General features: G+C 36.8%; 1 protein-coding gene across 3 annotated transcripts in view; it reads left to right on the forward strand.

Moving 5' to 3' along the window:
* The window catches only part of NSL1 (NSL1 component of MIS12 kinetochore complex), a 41,794-nt gene that overhangs the window by 15,358 nt on the left and 6,560 nt on the right, over positions 1–19,876 (forward strand). For all 3 annotated transcript variants that reach the window (XM_077902166.1, XM_077902167.1, XM_077902168.1), the window contains one exon: positions 18,346–18,413. In XM_077902166.1, the coding sequence (XP_077758292.1) occupies positions 18,346–18,413 (68 nt within the window). The remainder of the gene's footprint in view (positions 1–18,345; positions 18,414–19,876) is intronic.

The following is a 19,876-nucleotide window of genomic DNA, read 5'->3' on the forward strand; positions in this document are numbered from 1 at the left end:
ATTGAGAGACATTTAGATTTTTTCTTTTTCTGCTGTTAAAAATAGTATTACAATGAACATCCTTATAACTATTTTCTTGTATAGTGTAAACATGACATAGATACTCTGGAGTAGATTCCCAGAAGCAGAATTTCTAGGTCTTGAGGTTTTTTTTTTGTTTTGTTTTTAAGGTTTTATATATTTATTCATGAGAGACACACAGAGAAAGGCAGAGACATAGGCAGAAGGAGAAGCAGGCTCCATGCAGGAAGCCCGATGTGGGACTCAACCCCAGGACTCTGGGATCATGACCTGAGCCAAAGGCAGATGCTCAACTGCTGAGCCGCCCAGGTGTCCCATGAGGTTTATTTTTATTCAGTTTCATTATACTTGAACTTTACTATTCATCCAAAGTAGTTGTATCAGTGTACATTCCCATCAGCAGTGTTTAGAAGTTCTTGCTTTCCCACATTTTCCCAACAATTATTTACTGTCAGGCTTTCTATATATATAAACACATACACATACATTTATTTTTACTTTTGCCAATTTGATAGGCATACAGTAGTATTTAAAGGTTGAGTAGGGATGCCTGGGTTTCTTCTCTGATATGCCTATATATATTCTTTGCCCATTTTTCTGTTGATTTGTTTGAACTTTTCTTATTTATTTCTAAGAGTTATACATATGGGCACATATCCATGCACACATGTACACACACACATTTGGATATTAATCCTTTGGTTATAAGCACTGTAAATACTTGCTCTCAATTTTTGGCTTGTCTTTTAGCTTTATAATAATCATGAATTTTAATGTAGTCAGATTTACTGTTTTTCCTTATAATTTTTTTTAAACGATTTTATTTATTTATTCATGAGAGACATAGAGAGAGAGAGGCAGAGACATAGGCAGAGGGAGAAGCAGGCTCCATGCATGGAGCCCAATGTGGGACTCGATCCTGGGACTCCAGGATCACTCCCTGAGCCTAAGACAGACACCCAACCGCTGAGCCACCCAGGTGTCCCTAATTTGTTCTTTCAGTGTCCTTAAGAACTCTTCTACCCAAGTAACATAAAGGTCTTTGATATTTCAAATCAAACTTCAATAAAACAAATATATAGACAAAAAAAAAGGAAAGATCTTTGATATTTATAGAGTTTTGATTATCAAGTTTAGGTCCTAAATCCATCTGAATTTTTTTTTTTTTCATTTTATGAGGAAGGAATCTAATGCCTGCCATACTGATAGCCAGTTGTCCTTGCATCATTGATTGAGCAGTAGTCCCATCTTTTGTCCACTGCTTTGTAATGTTACTCTTTAATATGCTGTTTCCATATATGTTGGGGTCTTTTTTTGGACTCTCTTTATTTCTATTGGTTGACGTGGCTGTCTCTGCACTTTTTACATTACTGTACTTTTCTAAGAAGTCTTGAAATCTTAGAGTTCCTTCAAAACTGTATTGCCTGTTCTTGGCCCTTTACTCTTTCATAGGCATTATTAGGATCAACTTCTTAAATTACATGAAAAAATCTTTTGGGATTTGATTGGAATTGCCTTTTATTTATAGATTAATTTAGAAAGAAGTGCCATTTTTAACAGTGTACGTCCTCCTATTTGTGAACCTATTATAATCTCACTTTGGGTTTTTCAAAATGTCCTTCAATTGTGTTTTATAAACACATATACTAAAGATGATTGTAAGAGTGCTGCCCGCTTGTTTCTCTAGAACAGTATTGTTTAAGGGAATGAATATGATAGGCATTCTATAGTGACGTGGAGAAGTATTTAAAAACATGTAATAAAGATAGTTCTTTTTTTTTTTTAAAGATTTTATTTAATTTTTTTTTTAATTTTTTATTTATTTATGATAGTCACAGAGAGAGAGAGAGAGAGGCAGAGACACAGGCAGAGACACAGGCAGAGGGAGAAGCAGGCTCCATGCGCCGGGAGCCCGATGTGGGATTTGATCCCGGGTCTCCAGGATCACGCCCTGGGCCAAAGGCAGGCACTAAACCACTGCACCACCCAGGGATCCCTAAAGATTTTATTTATTTATGATAGACGTAGAGAGAGAGAGAGGCAGAGACACAGGCAGAGGGAGAGGCAGGCTTCATGCGGGGAGCCGGACGTGGGACTTGATCCCAGGGCTCCAGGATCGCACCCTGAGCCAAAGGCAGGTGCTAAACCGTTGAGCCACCCAGGGATACCCTAAAGATAGTTCTAAGAAAAAAAGTGTTTTATAAATTTCTTTATATAGGTTTTACACATCTTTTATTTGTTCCTAGATACCTTTTTGTAGCTACTGTAAATGGTACCATTTTGGGATTACACATTATAATTGAATATTGTCAATGTTTAAGAACACCATTGATTTTTATTTTCTGAGCTCTTTTTTAGTTCTAATGGTTTATATCGTTTCAGTTAGATTTTTAAAAATGTAGATAATCGTATCATTTGCAGGATTGATGGGTTTTTATCCTTTTCCTAACTTTACACACCTTTTTTGTCTTACTACATTGATTAGAATCTTTAGTATAATGATGACTAGTAGTAGTCTTGGGGGTCATTTTTTAAAATTATGAATAAGTGTTTAATTTTATCAAATACTTCTTTTGCACAAACTGAGATCATGTATTTGTTAACCAACTTTGTTGTGGAATAATTTACATAAAATACATCCATTTTATGCATACAATTTGAATTTTGACAAATGTATACAACTATGTAACCATCACCAAAATTCAGATATGGAGCCTTTTCTATCATTTTTAAAATTCCTTGGTGCTCTTAGTTCATAAGCTTTGTTGTCTCTAACTCCATTAATATGGTGAATAAACATTGACAGATTTTTCTGTTACCTTTGCATTCATAGAGAAAACCCCACTTTTTTTTTCATGCACTGTGGAATTAAGTTTACCTATACTTTATTCTTATACTTTGTTTAGTATATTTACCTCTAGTTTATTTGCATCTGTAGTCACACACAGAGAAATGTACATGTGGTGTTTAAAAACATGCCGACATTTTCTAATTTTAGCATCAAGATTTTACTGCCCTCATAAAACAGTGTGAAGATAGAGGTATTTGTTCTTTGAAGAATTGATAAGCCTCATCTATAAAACTGTCTGAGCCTAGAGGGCGGTTAAGGTGTTATCTGACTTAGCCTTTAGCTAGCTATTCTAATCCTAGTACACTTTTTATTTTTAAGATTTTATTTATTCATTCATGAGACACAGAGAGAGAGAGGCAGAGACACAGGCAGAGGGAGAAGCGGGCTCCATGCAGAGAGCCTGACGTGGGACTCGATCCCAGGTCTCCAGGATCATGCCCTAGACTGAAGGTGCTGCTAAACTGCTGAGCCACCTGGGCTGCCCTAATCCTAGTACACTTAATGCTTATTTATTTCCATTTTGTTTGTTTGTTTCTTTTTTTAAAGATTTTATTTATTTTTAAAGGATTTTATTTATTTATTCATGAGAGTTAGAGAGAGAAAGAGAGAGGCAGAGACACGGGCAGAGGGAGAAGCAGGCTCCCTGTGGGGATCCCGATGTGGGACTCCATCCCAGGACCCCTGAATCATGACCGGAGCCAAAGGCAGACGCTCAACCACTGAGCCACCCAGGTACCCATAGGTTCAATATTCTTGCTGATATGGTTCTTTAGGTACTTTGCGTAAAAAATCTGTGGGTGGTAGACTCTCTTAGTTTTTATATCATCTTGCTCTTAAACTGTTTTATTTATTTTTATTTACCATAGGAAATATACTACATCATTATCTTTGACATTCCTTTTTTAGATGGCTTTATTGAGATACAATTCATACACCATACCAATTTACATATTTATTTATATATTTATTTAATTAAAAAAATATTTTTAGGTAAACTCTACACCCAATATGGGGCTCAAACTTAAACCCTGAGATCCAAAAAAAAAAAAAAAAAAAAATTCCTTAGATCAAGAGTTGCATGTTCTAGTGACTGAGCCAACCAGGAACCTCCTTAATTTATAAATTTAAAGTGTGCAACTTGAAATAAATTTTTAAACATTTTCATCACTTCAAAAAGAAATCTCATACCCCTTAGCCATTCTCCCCCAGTCTCTCATCTCTCTCCCCTGACCCTAGCCAACCACTTATCTGCTTATTGTCTCTATATATTTCACTGTTCTGGACATTTCATACAAATGGAATCATGCAATATGATATAGTTCTTTCAGAATAGCTTCTTTTTTTTTCTTAAAGATTTTATTTATTTATTCATAGATACACAGAGAGAGAATGAGAGGCAGAGACACAGGCAGAGGGAGAAGCAGGCTCCATGCAGAGAGCCTGAGGTGGGACTCGATTCAGGGTCTCCAGGATCACGCCCTGGGCTGCAGGTGGTGCTAAACCACTGCGCCACCGGGGCTGCCCCAGAATAGCTTCTTTCAATTAGCATAGTGTTTTTGAGGTCCATCCGTGTTGTAGCATGTATCACTACTTCATTGCTTTTCATTGCTGAATAAATATTCCCTTTTATATATATACTTTTTATTTATCCATTCATCAGTGTAGAGACTTTTTTTTTTTTTTTAAAGTAAGCTCTATGTCCAGAGTGGGGCTTGAACTCATGACCCAGAGATCAAGAGTTGTATGTTTTACTGACCAAGCCAGTCAGGCACCCCGAGGGTAGAGACATTTTTTGGTTGTTTCCACTTCTGACTATTATGAATAATGCTACTCTGAACATTTATGTACAAGTTTTGTGTGGACATATGTTTTCTTTTCTTTTTTTTTTTTTTTTTTGGACATATGTTTTCAATTCTCTTTTTTTTTTTTTTTATGTTTTCAATTCTCTTAAGTATATGTAACTAGGAATGGGATTGCTGGATTATATGGTAACTCTAGGCTTTTTTTTTTTTTTTTTTTAGATTTTATTTAGTGAGAATGTACATGAAAGCAGTGGTAGGAACAGAGGGAGAGGGGGAGAGAGAGAATGTCAAGCAGATTCCGCACGGAGCACAGAGCCTGGCTTGAGGCTCGAAATGGGGCTCAGTCTCATGACCTTGTGATCATGACCTCAGCAGAAATCAAGAATGGGTCACCTAACCGACTGAGCCACCTAGGCGCCCCAACTCTAGTTTAGCTTTTTGAGGAACTCTTGAAATGTTTCCTACTTCCCTTGGTTTACAAGATCCTCTCTGACCTGGTCCCTGGCTGCTTCATTGATTTCATTACTGACCTTGGTCTCATCATTCTCATCTTGCTTTAATATTGTGTTGCAACCACGCTAGCATTCTTATGTTTCCCCAAGGATAAACCAAACACACTCTGGCCCTGTGGCTTTTATTCTTGCTGTTCCCTGGTTCCTATCTGAAACCATCTGCCTGACTCACTTCACAGCTCTCTGTTCAGAGTGTTACCTTATCAGAGAGGCCTTTCCTGACAACTGGTGTCACATTCCCTCCTGACCCCCTTGGTCATACTCTGTCCCCTTAATCTGCTTTTGTTTTTTCACCACTTAACTGAATATAATTTCTGTTTATTTTATCGTCTTCACCCCACACACACACACTGTGTTATAAACTACCCCTGAGCAAGGACTTTGTTTTGTATTTCTGTATCCCCTATCTAGTTCTCTAAGATCATTATCTGACATTGTACACTCAAGAAGTATTTATGAAGTAAATATGTAATTTTATATAAGTTGATCATATACATTTTAAAAAGAAATAAGGATAGTATTCCATTTTTTACTTTTTGTTTTTGGCTTCCTCTCTCCCTTGCATTCACTACACCTGTAGATATCCAATCTTAACCTTCAGATACCCAATCATTAACCACTCTTAAAACCATTTACCCATTTTTCTCTACTTATGTGTCATATAGGAATATGCTGGACATTTGCAGGTCATTTATCTTATGAAAATTGATTCATGTATTCAAATTATTTGCAGCTTACTCTTTTAACGTAAGTATATGGTGGAAATCCTCCCAGTTCAGCTGCCATATAGATCTGTATTTGTATTTTAAATTGTTATTATTTTTTTAAGATTTTATTTATTTATTCATGAGAGACACAGAGAGATGCAGAGAGAGAGGCAGAGACACAGGCAGAGGGAGAAGCAGGCTTCATGCAGGGAGCCCGACTTGGGACTCGATCCCGGGTCTCCAAGATCATGCCCTGGGCTGAAGGCAGCACTAAACCGCTGAGCCACTTGGGCTGCCCAATTGTTATGTTTTTACAGTTTTTGTGCTCATAGTAAATCTCAATTTACTGTGAAATCTTAACTAATCAATGATGTATATATAGTAGTAAATGAAAATCCTCCCGTCTCCCTGATCCCACACACCTTCAAATAGATCATTACTTTGACAGTTTGATATGCTGATTTATCAGTGTATTTGTAAGTGAGCAGAGAGGCACATGGGGTTTTGAGTTATTTTTTTATATAAGTATTACATAAAAAAAAAAAAAAAGTATTACATGATACATTCCGTGACTTTTTTACTCAGCAGTGTAACAGTAGTTCAATTCTGCATATTATGGTAATTTCTTTGCGCTTGGTACATACGCAATTTTATTTTAATAGATCATATACATTAGGGGGTCGGATTTTTTGTTTGGCTTGCATCCTTTTCCCTCCCATCTTCCACTTACAAGGCCAAGTATACCTTCAATCAGAGGACTCCCATCTTCTAGAAAATCTTTTTTTTCTTTTTAGGATTATTTATTTGTTTATTCATGAGAGACACAGAGAGAGAGAGGCAGAGACACAGGTAGAGAGAGAAGCAGGCTACATGCAGGGAGCCTGATGTGGGACTCGATCCTGGGACTCCAGGATTACCCCCTAAGCTGAAGGCAGGCACTCAGCTGCTGAGCCACCCAGGCATCCCTCCTTTTTTTTTTTTTTTTTTTAAGACTTTATTTATTTATTCATAGAGACACACGCACAGAGAGAGAGAGAGAGAGAGGCAGAGACACAGGCAGAGGGAGAACCGGGCTCCATGCAGGGAGCCCAGTATGGGACTCGATCCTGCGTCTCCAGGATCACGCCCCAGGCTGCAGGCAGCGCTAAACCGCTGAGCTACTGGGGCTGCCCTCCTTTTTTTTTTTTTTTTTTTTTTTCATTTGTTTTTATTGAAGTTTGATTTGCCAACATATTAGAAAATCTTTAACTTAATCTTTCAACTTTGCTTCTTTATCATTTCTTCTATTTTTATATTATAATTCTTGTTCTTACTTGATAATTTATTTTTTTGTAATGTCTATTATGATATCCTTCAGCTATGAGAGGATCCTAAACTTTAAAAATTATTTTTAGATTGCTCTATTTTTTATGCCATCTACAGTAAGTTTCTCACCTTACTTGTATTATATTGGCAGTCATTCATGGTTGTGATTTCTTCATGTGTTTCGTTTTTCTGTTTTTTAAAGATTTTATTTATTCACTTGAGAGAGAGAGAGAGAGAGACAGAGCATGGGCAGGGGGGAGAGGGAGAGGGAGAAGCAGACACCTCGTTCAGCTAGGAACCTGACCAGGGGCTTGATCTCAGGACCCAGAGATCATGACCTGAGCTGAAGGCAGATGCTTAGACATCTGAGGCATCCAGGTGCCCCTTCATATATTTTGGAATTTTGATTTGCAAATTCTCCTTCACTAAGATTATTTATGTGCTTATTTTCTTGTCATTGTTTCCTCCTCTTCCTGTCTAGCAGTTTTGTGGTTGTCTTTCATCTGGCCCCTGAATAGTCTCAACAAAGAGCCGATCTTAAATTGGCAGCATGGGGCTTCTGTTCCACTGTATCATAGGAGTTTGTGGATCTAGTCACTAAGTCAGCAGGCAGCTTAGTCTAGGCCCAGGTTTTGAGGCATTATCTGGCTCCCATCACTTCTAAAGTATGCCTCAAAGACATAGACATGGCCAACATGCATATGAGAAAATGCTCTGCATCACTTGCCATCAGGGAAATACAAATCAAAACCACAATGAGATGCCACCTCACACTGGTGAGAATGGGGCAAATTAACAAGGCAGGAAACAACAAGTGTTGGAGGGGATGCGGAGAAAAGGGAACCCTCTTACACTGTTGGTGGGAATGTGAACTGGTGCAGCCACTCTGGAAAACTGTGTGGAGGTTCCTCAAACAGTTAAAAATAGACCTGCCCTACGACCCAGCAATTGCACTGTTGGGGATTTACCCCAAAGATACAGATGCAGTGAAACACCGGGACACCTGCACCCCGATGTTTATAGCAGCAATGGCCACAATAGCCAAACTGTGGAAGGAGCCTCGGTGTCCAACGAAAGATGAATGGATAAAGAAGATGTGGTTTATGTATACAATGGAATATTACTCAGCTATTAGAAATGACAAATACCCACCATTTGCTTCAACGTGGATGGAACTGGAGGGTGTTATGCTGAGTGAAGTAAGTCAGTCGGAGAAGGACAAACATTATATGTTCTCATTCATTTGGGGAATATAAAAAATAGTGAAAGGGAATATAAGGGAAGGGAGAAGAAATGTGTGGGAAATATCAGAAAGGGAGACAGAATGTAAAGACTGCTAACTCTGGGAAATGAACTAGGGGTGGTAGAAGGGGAGGAGGGCAGGGGGTGGGAGTGAATGGGTGACGGGCACTGGGGGTTATTCTGTATGTTAGTAAATTGAACACCAATAAAAAATAAATTAAAAAAAATAAATAAAGTATGCCTCAGCTTTTGGCCATAGTTAATGGCAGGTCCTTTTCAGCCTCCTTTTCCAGGTAGGAAAGCTCTTCTTAGCCCTTGAAGAATAGAGTGAAGCAGACTCTTTCCTGCTCCTCTGGAGTACTGGGCCTCTTTTATGTTATAGGAAGCAAATTCATGCTTACTGGTGGATCTGCAACTTTGGCCTGACTTACAGCTTTTTCTTTTCTACTGTTTTATGATCCATAGAAATGTTTATTTTGTATATGCTTTGAGACATCTTTCTAATTTTCTATATTTATCCAATAATGTTTTTTTTGGACAAAGGTGGGGGAATTTTGTGAATTTCCAAGACCCAACTTGACCAGAAATCTGCAATAGTCTTAAAAACACAAATCAGCTTTCATTCCTCTGCTTAAAAATCCTAAAATCTTCCAATTAAAAAATACTTGTAATACATTTCGAACTTCTTAACATTCCCTTACATGATCTGGCCCCTACCTACCTCGTCAAATTCATTTTAGGCACTTTCCTTTTTGCCATAGCCCTATGGTCCACCTTTCAGTTCTTTGAAAGTGCTTTTCCCTGGTGCTTCTAAAGTTGTCATCTTCTCAATTTTTCTTTCTCATTTAAAGCTACATCCTCAGAGAGATCTTCCTTAACCACCTTAATGACAATAGCTTCTCCCCAGTACTCTATAATAATAATTGTTTATTTCTTTAAAGCACTTCTTACAATATATTTGTGTATTTCCTTGTTTATGATCTCACAGAACTGAAAGCTCCATGAGCTTTTTTATTTTGCATTTGCATTATATGTGACCAGCATATAGCACCATACTCAATAAATATTGAGTGACAATTCATCCACGCACTCAACATATTTATCAGATGTCTACTGTATGCCAGAACTGTTCTCACCGTAGAGGATATCATGCTGAGCAACACAAAGTCTCTGCTCTATGGAGCTTATGTTCTAGTGGGAGAAGAAAATTATAAACAAATATAAAAGTAAATAGTTAGTGGTAGGACGATGTATTTAGGTGATGAAAAACACTTTCTGGGGAACAATCAAGAGGAAGAGCTTTTCAGTTAGGGAAGAGGCTAGAATAAGTTTCCTAAGTCAAGAGTGAGCTTGAGTATTTATGGAATAAAAGGCCACTGAGGCTATAGTGGAGGGAATAGAGGGAAAAAACATTACAGGATAGTGTTAAGAGACTTGGCCAAGGCCAGCAAACACAGGCTAGGAATTTGAAAATATATGGCACCTTAAGAGAAATACAACTCTTCCATACAGAGGATGCTGGTGAGGCACAGGTGGGCATGGTTATAGAGGATTATATATCGGCAACCTAACAGGTGTGTTCAATAGCTCTGTTTTAAGTTGTAGCAAAAGGGTTACTTACTTTCTAGTTATAAATTACTGCTTAGTTTGTTGTTTCATTTTCACCAGGGGTGCTACTTTTCAATTCTTTTTCATGCCTTTAGTTATCACTTAGCGACCAGGATAAGCCGGACATCCTATGTAATGCATGCTTGTTTGCTCGTTCATGCACATAAGTTACACTGGGAATAGAAAGGAAACCCTCAGTTAATGCTTTTTTGCTGAATGTCTACATTCGTGCAGGCTTTTAGAAGTTCACGTTTCCGAGTTTAGTCAGTACAATGACCTGAAAGCAAAACTAGGTTGATTACCCAATCTTTCATTTCCACTTTTTCATTTCCCTATGTTTTAGAAAGCAAGCGACTAGGGAAGGCAATGTCCTCAGGGGTGCTACTTCCACATTTTTAAGAGCAAAGTTGTTTTTTTTTTTTTAATATCCTTGCAGCAATCTTCTGATGATTAGTTGTCTCCCAGTAAGATGAGTTTTCATTTGTCAGTTATAACCTTTTGTGATCTTAATAGTAAAACTAATAATTGCTTCTATATTCTTTTTTAAAAAGTTCTTTGAAGTTAATTGAAGAGACCCCCTTTTTTCCCCTGTCCTTCACTAAACATGTAGTGATGACAAGGAGCTATTTTAAGTTTCTCTACATTAGACTTGATACACTTCCAGTTCTTTTGCTGACCCTACAAGAAGACGACTTAGAAACAGTTCCTCTTCTTTCCTAATCATGCCAACTTGCTTAAGGCACTGTCAGAATATTTTCAGGTAGTTACTCACGTACAAATGGTTATGTTTCAAAAATTCTTATTCAGTCTTAGCTTTGGAATTTGAAATGCATTTTCACTCTGAAAAAATTTGCAAGTGGTATCATAAATGGGTACGTTTTAGGTTACCCTTTAAAGACCTATTTTTTTCCCTATAATGTAGCTGAAATACTGCACATTTATGTTGAAAAATATTAGGAAAATCACATTTCAGATGCACATGAGTTCCTCTATAGATGCTTAAATAGGAATTGTAGGGAATAGTGTGAGGATAGTGGAGTCACAAAGATGTTCCTATGAAGGCTATGAAGAGAAAGCAATTGGGAACGCTTCTGGAGGAAGCCCATCTGTAGTTTCCTACATGGGAGGGACCAGCCATCTGCATATGATACATTCTTCAGTCAAATGTTTGTATATTAGGAGTATCTATATGCTCTTAATTTTTTTTATATGCTCTTAATTTAAGTGAAAAATCCACTTAAAATAATCTTGAGTGAGGGAGTGAAAGTTTATATGAAATTTTCTAAGCAGATATTAACATTGGAAAATGCTTTCTTTGATGCATTTATAGGCAACATAGTCACATATTTAGTGATCATTTTTAATTGTGTGTTTGCCCCCCCCCCCTTTAGTGCTTTTTAAAATCTTTGTGTGCTTGGTTTTATTTCTAAAATTATTAATGTTCCTTAGTTTTCTTTTCTTTTTCTTTTTTTTAAGATTTTATTTATTTATTCATGAGAGACACACACAGAGAGAGGCAGAGACACAGGCAGAGGGAGAGGCAGGCTCCATGTAGGGAACCTGACGTGGGACTTGATCCTGGGACTCCAGGATCACATCTGGGCCGAAGGTGGTGCTAATCTGCTGAGCCACCCAGGCTGCCCTGTTCCTTAGTTTTCAATGAAAGGAATTTAATTCACTTAAAAAAAAAAGGGGGGGTACTGTAATGTTAATAGTTAAAACAGAGTTAACTCTAGAATTGTTCTATTTTCAGTTTTTTATCAGACATAATATGTTTTTATTATGTTGGAGCTAACTTTGACCATTTGTTATGAGTATAGTATATAAATATAGTATAATTCTGGACAAAGGGGTACTTTGGAAAGTTACATCTAGAATGTAAAAGAGCATATGCTTTGAATTCTAGGAAATGTGGGTTCTAATTCTATTCTAATCATTTCTCAGTTCTCACAGCTTCTGTTTTCTTATCTACCAAAGGAGGCTGATGAAACCTGCTTACCTCACAGGGTTGCTAATGGTTATTATACAAGATTGATTGGCAGGGGATACCAGCCCATACTACTATAGGAGTGGGCTGTCGGGGGATTAAGTAGAGACAGCTACCATGCCATTTTGTTTCTCTTCTCTATACTCCTGTTTTCATAGCCAAGTTTCTCCAAGAATAAACTGCATTCATCAGCTTCACTTTTAATCTCTCATTTTTGTCAAATCGGTTGTATTTAGTCTTTATATTGTTATGACTGTATAAATATTCTTCAGTATGAGTCAGGTAATCGTTACTATGAGTCTATTTTTCGTGAACAGCTTCCCATCCTTCTTTGGAATGATAATTGCTTTACTTTTCTGTGTATTTTGTTTGCTGTTGTTTCTATTACTAAACCTTTCCCAAACTCTTCAATAGAACTGTAAAATTCCTCTCAGTGTGGTAAACACGTAAGGTTATCCATCAAATCCATTTTAAAACCTTTTCCTTTTTCTTGTCAATATTCTTCTAGGAGCCTTTTATCTTCCTCTTCTAATCTAGACTGGTTGCTTTCTAGGCCTGCTGCAAGGCTTTTTGTCCCATCTGTTCCTGTCCTCATCATCCTAGGAATTTCCTGTACTTCTGTTTTGAATCATGTTTCCTGGTTCCTGTGTTTTCTTCTTTCTTGATTTATTCCCTTGTTTTGGTATAGCACATCCTCTACCACCCACCTCCTATTCCCACTCACCCCAGCCATCCAACTACCAGATCCTCTTTTATGGAAACTCTCTTATAACACCTGTGAAGCTTCTACTCTTCTTTTAATTCCCCTGTTGGATTGACCTCACCCTCCTTTGTGCCTCCACAGCACACTCTTGTCAAAGTATTGTTCCATCATACGTGTTGAGCACCTGCTCAACATGTCAAGCACTGTGTTCAAAACTAGGGTGTCCACCATTAAGAGAATGAGGTTCTTTCTTGTTCCCGAGGAAGTTATAAAAGAGAACATCGTGGGTCTCATTGGAGGCAGTACTGCCCCCTAGCGGCCCCTCTGAAAAAGTGGGGGGAGCTTTTGATTACCACAGTAATGGAGAGGCTATAGCTGACATTTTGTATTTAGGAGCCAGGAACACTAAAGGTCTTATATCCTGCACAACTTTAGAGTATTCCACCAGAAATTCATGTGTGAAAATCTTTTCATGATTATCCAAACTTAGGACCTAACTCCATTTTACACGTAAACTGCTCTTGGCACTTTTACATTGTCATTGCTTGTGCACCAGATAACCACTATTGTTGTCTATCAGTGTGGGTTTATAGACAGGTTTGTTTGTTTTTTTTTGTTTGTTTGTTTGTTTTAAGAATAGTAAATATTTATACAAAAATTAAGAATCCTGTGGAGGACAAATTATTTTGTAAGTTATGCAGTAACAATGAAGAATATAAATTCCCATATCCTATAAATTAAAGTAAGATAGTTTTCTAGAGTAAACGTTAATAAAGATTCTGTTCATTATTGTGTGGCTGTGTGTACATATTGAGGTACACAGTGCATAGCTTGATGAATTCATACACACATGTACATATTAACACATGTAACTGCACCTTGATCTAGATATGCTGCCTCTGCACGGTTGGGAAACATCGGACAAACTTATTTGTAAACAGTATATTTTCAAATAATTTGCCTATTATGTTTTCGTGTATACAATAAGTACAATTGGAAGTATCCAAGAAGTCTAGAAACAAGGAAAGTAGTGTATTTATTATGTGTTAACAATTGGACCCATTGTCTTAAATTTAGAAGTATTTTACCTGAAAAGGTCATTGAGTTTAAAGAAAAAGGTATTAGGCATATTATCTGAAAATGTAACTAACACATATTTATCCTGCTTCCTGACTTCATGGACAGTCTGTACTGTGTAATGTTTCCCAAACTACCCAAAGCAGTTTCCTTACCTTTCTTTCTGGTTAGTACTCCCCAGCCATCAGAGGTAACTACTGTTCTCACATACATTATCATATCTCTTCAAATATTCTTGTCTTTTTTTTTTTTTAAGATTTTATTTATTCAGGAGACACACACACAGAGAGGCAGAGACATAGGCAGAGGGAGAAGCAAGCTCCCTGCAGGGAGCTTGATATGGGACTTGATCCCAGGACCCTGGGATCAGGATCTGAGCAGAAAGTGGATTCTCATAGGCGCCCCGCCCCACCCCATCTCTTCAAATATTCTTTCTCTGTTAGTCAACATGTTCAGGAAAGGTAAATAAAACTAAAAAGAAACAAATCTTTGTAACCAGAGCTACATTTTATCAGTTTATGAAATGTCTTAGGTTCAATTACAACTTTCATACTCCTTATTTTCAAAGGACCGTGAATTACTTAGCATTTCCAACATTTTTTTTTTTCCAACAGCATTTTTAACTGAAAAGGATTTTGGTACAGTATGTGGTTATTATAAAAGCAACAAAGCTAGTAGGAAATATGTTACAGAAGATTTGAGAGTCCTTTTAAAAAGGACTAGAACCAAATATTACTAAGTTAATGGAAACAAAATGTAGGAATTTCATTTTTTTTAAATTAATAGAAATAATTTTTTTTCTTTTTTTTAGAGAGCGTGCACATGGGGATGCAAGCAGGGATAGGGAGCAAAGGGAGAGGGAAAGAGAATTTTAAGCAGGCTTCATGCCCAGTGTGGAGCCCAATGTGAGCCTCAATCTCACAACAGGATCATGACCTGAGCTAAAAACCAACTGAGCCATCCAGGCACCCAAGAAGTGTTTTTAAAATACTTCCTATTGGGCAGCCCCGGTGGCTTAGCAGTTTAGCACCGCCTTCAGCCCAGGGCCTGATCCTGGAGACCCGGGATCAGGTCCCACGTCGGGCTCCCTGCATGGAGCCTGCTTCTCCCTCTGCCTGTGTCTCTGCCTCTCTCTCTCTCTCTGTGTGTGTCTGTCATGAATAAATAAATAAAATCTTTTAAAAAAATAAAAAATAAAATACTTCCTATTATTGCCACAGTAAATACTAAAAAATTTTATTTTTATATAATGATAAATTAAGTGAATATTAAGATTTTAATATTAAAAAAGCTTTAAAATTCTGATTATAATTTTGGGTCACTTGTGTTTATTCTTATTCAAAATCTATCCATAGAGATCAACCACATATCTTCTCTGTAGTTTGTCATATTCTTGTTTTGTTTGGTCTAGTCTATCCTGTGTTCCTTATTGCCTTTTGATAGTATTATTGCTGAAGTCTTTTTAAGTAAATGTATATATTAAATGTAGTCTGCATTATGGTGGAATTTCAGAGTAGAATTTAGTCATACACCTTCCCATATTATAATGTAGGGAATTATTTTGATATGACATTTTTAGTAAGACCATCTTATTTGTAGAAATACTGCACTTTCTAATTTTCACCATTTCAACAGCCTGTACTTTGACTCACTCAGTAGGTTATCTATACTTCATTATTTCCTTCTTATCATATTCAAATAATATAGCCTGTTAGTTCTCATAAAACATTAATTTTTCTATTTCTGTTTATCTGATCTTTTGTTTTCTATGTGGAATGACTTCTAATATAAATTTTCTTAAATTCATATATACTCAGGATATAGGTGCAGTTATTTGAGTACTTCATTGTGTTTTCTGATATGGTTGGATATGAGCATATTAAACATTAAATAGTATTTTATTATGTTTTTTCCTTTGTATTTTTATTTATATGTACAGAAATATCTATGAGGTTTTTTTTTTAGAATAGTAAGGGGAACTTTACAAAATATGTTCTAAAGGGGGAAGTTGGGTCTGATACGGTTGAGAAACTGTTCTAATCATTGCAATGAATCTTCCAGGTGTTCTTCCAGAATTGTTCAGGACTCAGTGGCAGTCTGTAGCAGAGGAATGCTCAGTTCAGGCAGAGGGTAGAATTCATGGCAGGGATCATGGAAACATGAGGCTGCACAGAAAAAGTTTGAGCTTTCAATAAGTACTGGTTTGTTTCTGTTTTTTCTATGTGTCTCTCTCTCTAAGCTGAAAGTTCTTTGGGGTCCGAGACCATTTTTCCTTACTGAGCCCCTAGTGCTGGGCCTAATCGACAGAAAATACATAATTAATGTTGGAAGAATGGGCAACTCCCACACAGGTGTGTAAATTTGAGGGAGAGAGCATAAGTGTGGGCCTGGCCAGGAGCCAGATTGCCACAAGAATACCAAGAGATGGATCACTTACGTATTTGCCAATATTCAGAAGGAAATTTAATAATTGCCTAAGTACTTTGGGGAGATCTCCCTAAATCTTAAAAATAATTGAAATTAGCATATTATTCCAAGGCAAGGGTCCTTAGAATAAAGGATTATGAATTTGGATAGAAAAACTTATATTATTTTTACTAACCTCACACTGAAACATTTCCTTCAATATTGAATGTAGGTCATAGTGGTAGCATTAGCAGTACTTGTAACTTTTTTGCTATTAAAAGCCATAGATATTTTCTTTTTTTAAGATTTTATTTATTTATTCATGAGGGACACAGAGAGAGGCAGAGACATAAGCAGAGGGAGAAGCAGGCTCCATGCAGGGAGCTTGATGCGGGACTCGACCCTGGGACTCCAGGACCACGCCCTGGGCCAAAGGCAGTCACCAAACCACTGAGCCACCCAAGCGTCCTGCCATAGATATTTTCAATATTAGTTTTTGCATGTACTTCACAATATTATTTATGCTCGTTATTTTCATATTATGGTAATTAGACCTGCCACTTGATCTCGTTATTTAAACCATTAATAAAGCACATGTGTTTACCCATCTATAACTTTGTAATCATTGTATTTTTAAATTTTATTTTAAAATATTCTGAAAAAAAAAAGTAAATAAAATATTCTGAAATTCCAGAGAAAGCAAAAGCAGTGTCCTAATGATAGAAATCAGATGAATGGTTGCTTCTTCTAGAGAAAGTTGATTGGGGAAAGGGTATCAGAGAACTTTCTAGAGTGGTGGAAGTGTCCCATGCATGGTATGTATATTATCACGGGTGACTGAATGTTAAACTTGAGGTCTGCATTTCACTGTATGTAAATTATACCTCAATCTAAAAACTAGTACATTTAGAACTATTCTTAGAAGGTGTCTGTAGGCTTCATCAAATTGCCAAAGAAATCTGGTAGCAAAAATGGTTAAGAACCTTTTTTCTGAGGCCATACCCTGTTGCCTTTACTTTTTTCTTTCTTGCGTACCTTTTTTCTCGCAGTTACTTTTGCTATCCATTTCCCTTTTTTCTAAATGTGTTCCCACTTTTTTGACCTAGGGAAAGTTAGAAAAGAAAAATAGCAGTTATGAAAGAAATTTTTTGTTTGGCTTATTTGCCACTTTCTTGAAGCCGGTAAGGTAGCTCTCCGAATATAGTTATGTATTTCCTTAGACTTGAAGTAATTTCTAGTGAGAACTACTCTTCTAAAAACTAAATTGTAGATGATTCCAAAATGGAATGACTTTTCTTACCCAGTTTTCCTTGGAGTTTTAGTAGGATTTTTATCTCTTTATATCATTGAATATACAGTTCTGTTGTGAAGTAGCTGTGAACATTTATAACAAAGATTGGAAGGAAATAAAATGTATTAGGAGTCAGAAAAGCATCAAGGAAGAAAGGAAAGAAAAATTAATATTACTGACAGTCTAATCCAGATTTTTTCCCCCAGAAATCCCATCTAGGTATCCTAGATGCAGTGTGATTATATATTCCAAATTCAAATTTGTTTTACTTCTGTAAAATTCAGAATAATATAAAAATCAAATACTTTTATTTATTTATTTATTTATTTATTTATTTATTTATTTATTTATGAGAGACAGAGAGAGAGAGGCAGAGACACAGACACAGGCTTCCATGCGGGGAGCCCGACGCGGGACCCGATCCTGGGACTCCAGGATCACACTCTGGGCTGAAGGCGGCGCTAAACCGCTGAGCCACCCAGGGATCGCCCTATATTTATTTTAACTTAAAGATGTTAAACATAGTGGTAGATCATGTATAGAACAAACATTATGCTTTTAGTGGCACACAATGCTAAGACTACTTCTTATATAACTCTTGTTGCCTATCATCTTATAAACTGTTAGTTTAACTCTATTGTTCTAACATTTTCACAGTCTTTTTATTTAAATAAATTTAGTAGGATACTTATTTTAATAGATTACAAAGTATTCTAAGAAAGATTGAGCTAAAATGGATCGTCCTAACAGATTTTTGTCAAAATAATGTCTGTGTCTTTTATGACTTGTTATTAGATAAAAACTTAAAATACTATGTGGTGGTTTCTTTGCAGCCTCTCGTGTGGAAACTTTGAAATACAGAGGAGAAACAATAGCTAAGGAGATCAGTGAAGCCATGAAGGTAGAAGCTTCTGCTAAAAAGTTATAAAATGAACAAAATGTAGCTAAGTATTTGCTTTCAATATCCATATGTATTTTAGTCTATTGTAACAGGAATTCTCAGTAGTCTTTTAAGTAGATCTTTAATGAATTTATTAAAGTGACAGTAACATTGAGAATAACATTTAGTAGGCACCAGTATGTGCCAGTTTTATATCTGGCTTCTTTGACGATTGATTATACTTTTGAATTCTGAGAGGTAGCAGTCTATCAAAAAATTCTGGATAATAATACCACCTAACATTTAGCGAGCATTTATGGGTCATATATTATCTAACTGCTTTACATATATTACCTTATTTAATGCTTGCATTAATCCTATGAGATAGATACTGCTAATTTCCCTATTTTATAGTTGAGAAACAGAGGCACAGAGAGGCTATAGATTGCCCAGATAAGTCAGGACTTAAACCTTGGATGTTTGGCCCAGACCCTATATTCCTTTTTTTTTTTTTTCTTAAACATTTTATTTGTTTATTTGAGAGAGAGAGAGAGAGAGCACGCACATGAGAAAAATGGGGGAGCAGAGGGCAAGGGAGAAGCATACTCCTTGCTGAGTAGGGAGCCCGATATGGAATCATAACCTGAGCCCAAGGCAGATGTCCAACTGACTGAGCCACCCAGGCTCCCCTGGAGCCTATGTTCTTAACTGCTATATTATGCTGCATATCCAACTTGGAGTCCTAATATTATTATAATAAAATTGTTTATATTCTTGCCAGTTATTTTATGCACATAGGAAAACATTTGGATTTCTAGTGTATGGAAATTATTTTAAAGTTCCTCTGAGTCTTCCACGTTCTGATAATTTTCTATAACATTCTTTTTTTTTTTTTTTTAAGATTTTATTTATTTATTCATGAGAAACACAGAGAGGAGAGAGAGAGGTAGAGACAGAGGCAGAGGGAGAAGTAGGCCCCATGCAGGGAGCCCGATGTGGGACTCAATCCCGGGTCTCCAGGATCAGGCCCTGGGCTGAAGGCGGCGCTAAACCGCTGAGCCACCTGGGCTGCCCTATAACATTCTTCTGTGGTTTGTATTGATTCCATGATTTTCTTCTGGTACTCATAGCATGTTCTTTATCAAGAGTTGGAAAACTGTGGTGGGCAAGCAAAAACCCAGCTTGCTACTTAGTCTTTGTAAATAACACTTCACTGGAACACAGTTATCGCCATTCATTTACTTATTTTCTGTGGCTTCTTTACATTATAGTGGCAGAGTTGAGTGATTGTGATAGAGATGTAAGGCCCTTTACAGGAAAAATGTACTGATTCTTGCTCTTGATGATCAAGATTTCTAAAATACTTACTATCCTAAAATATGGAATTTTCAGACATTAAATCCTTGGCTCTGAAATTCTGTTTCTTCCTGCGGTCAAAGTTTTATTTTACTATCAGGCATTGTAGGAATAGAATGTATATTTTT

The sequence above is a fragment of the Canis aureus genome, chromosome 6, assembly GCF_053574225.1.
Source record: "Canis aureus isolate CA01 chromosome 6, VMU_Caureus_v.1.0, whole genome shotgun sequence".
Taxonomy (NCBI): domain Eukaryota; kingdom Metazoa; phylum Chordata; class Mammalia; order Carnivora; family Canidae; genus Canis; species Canis aureus.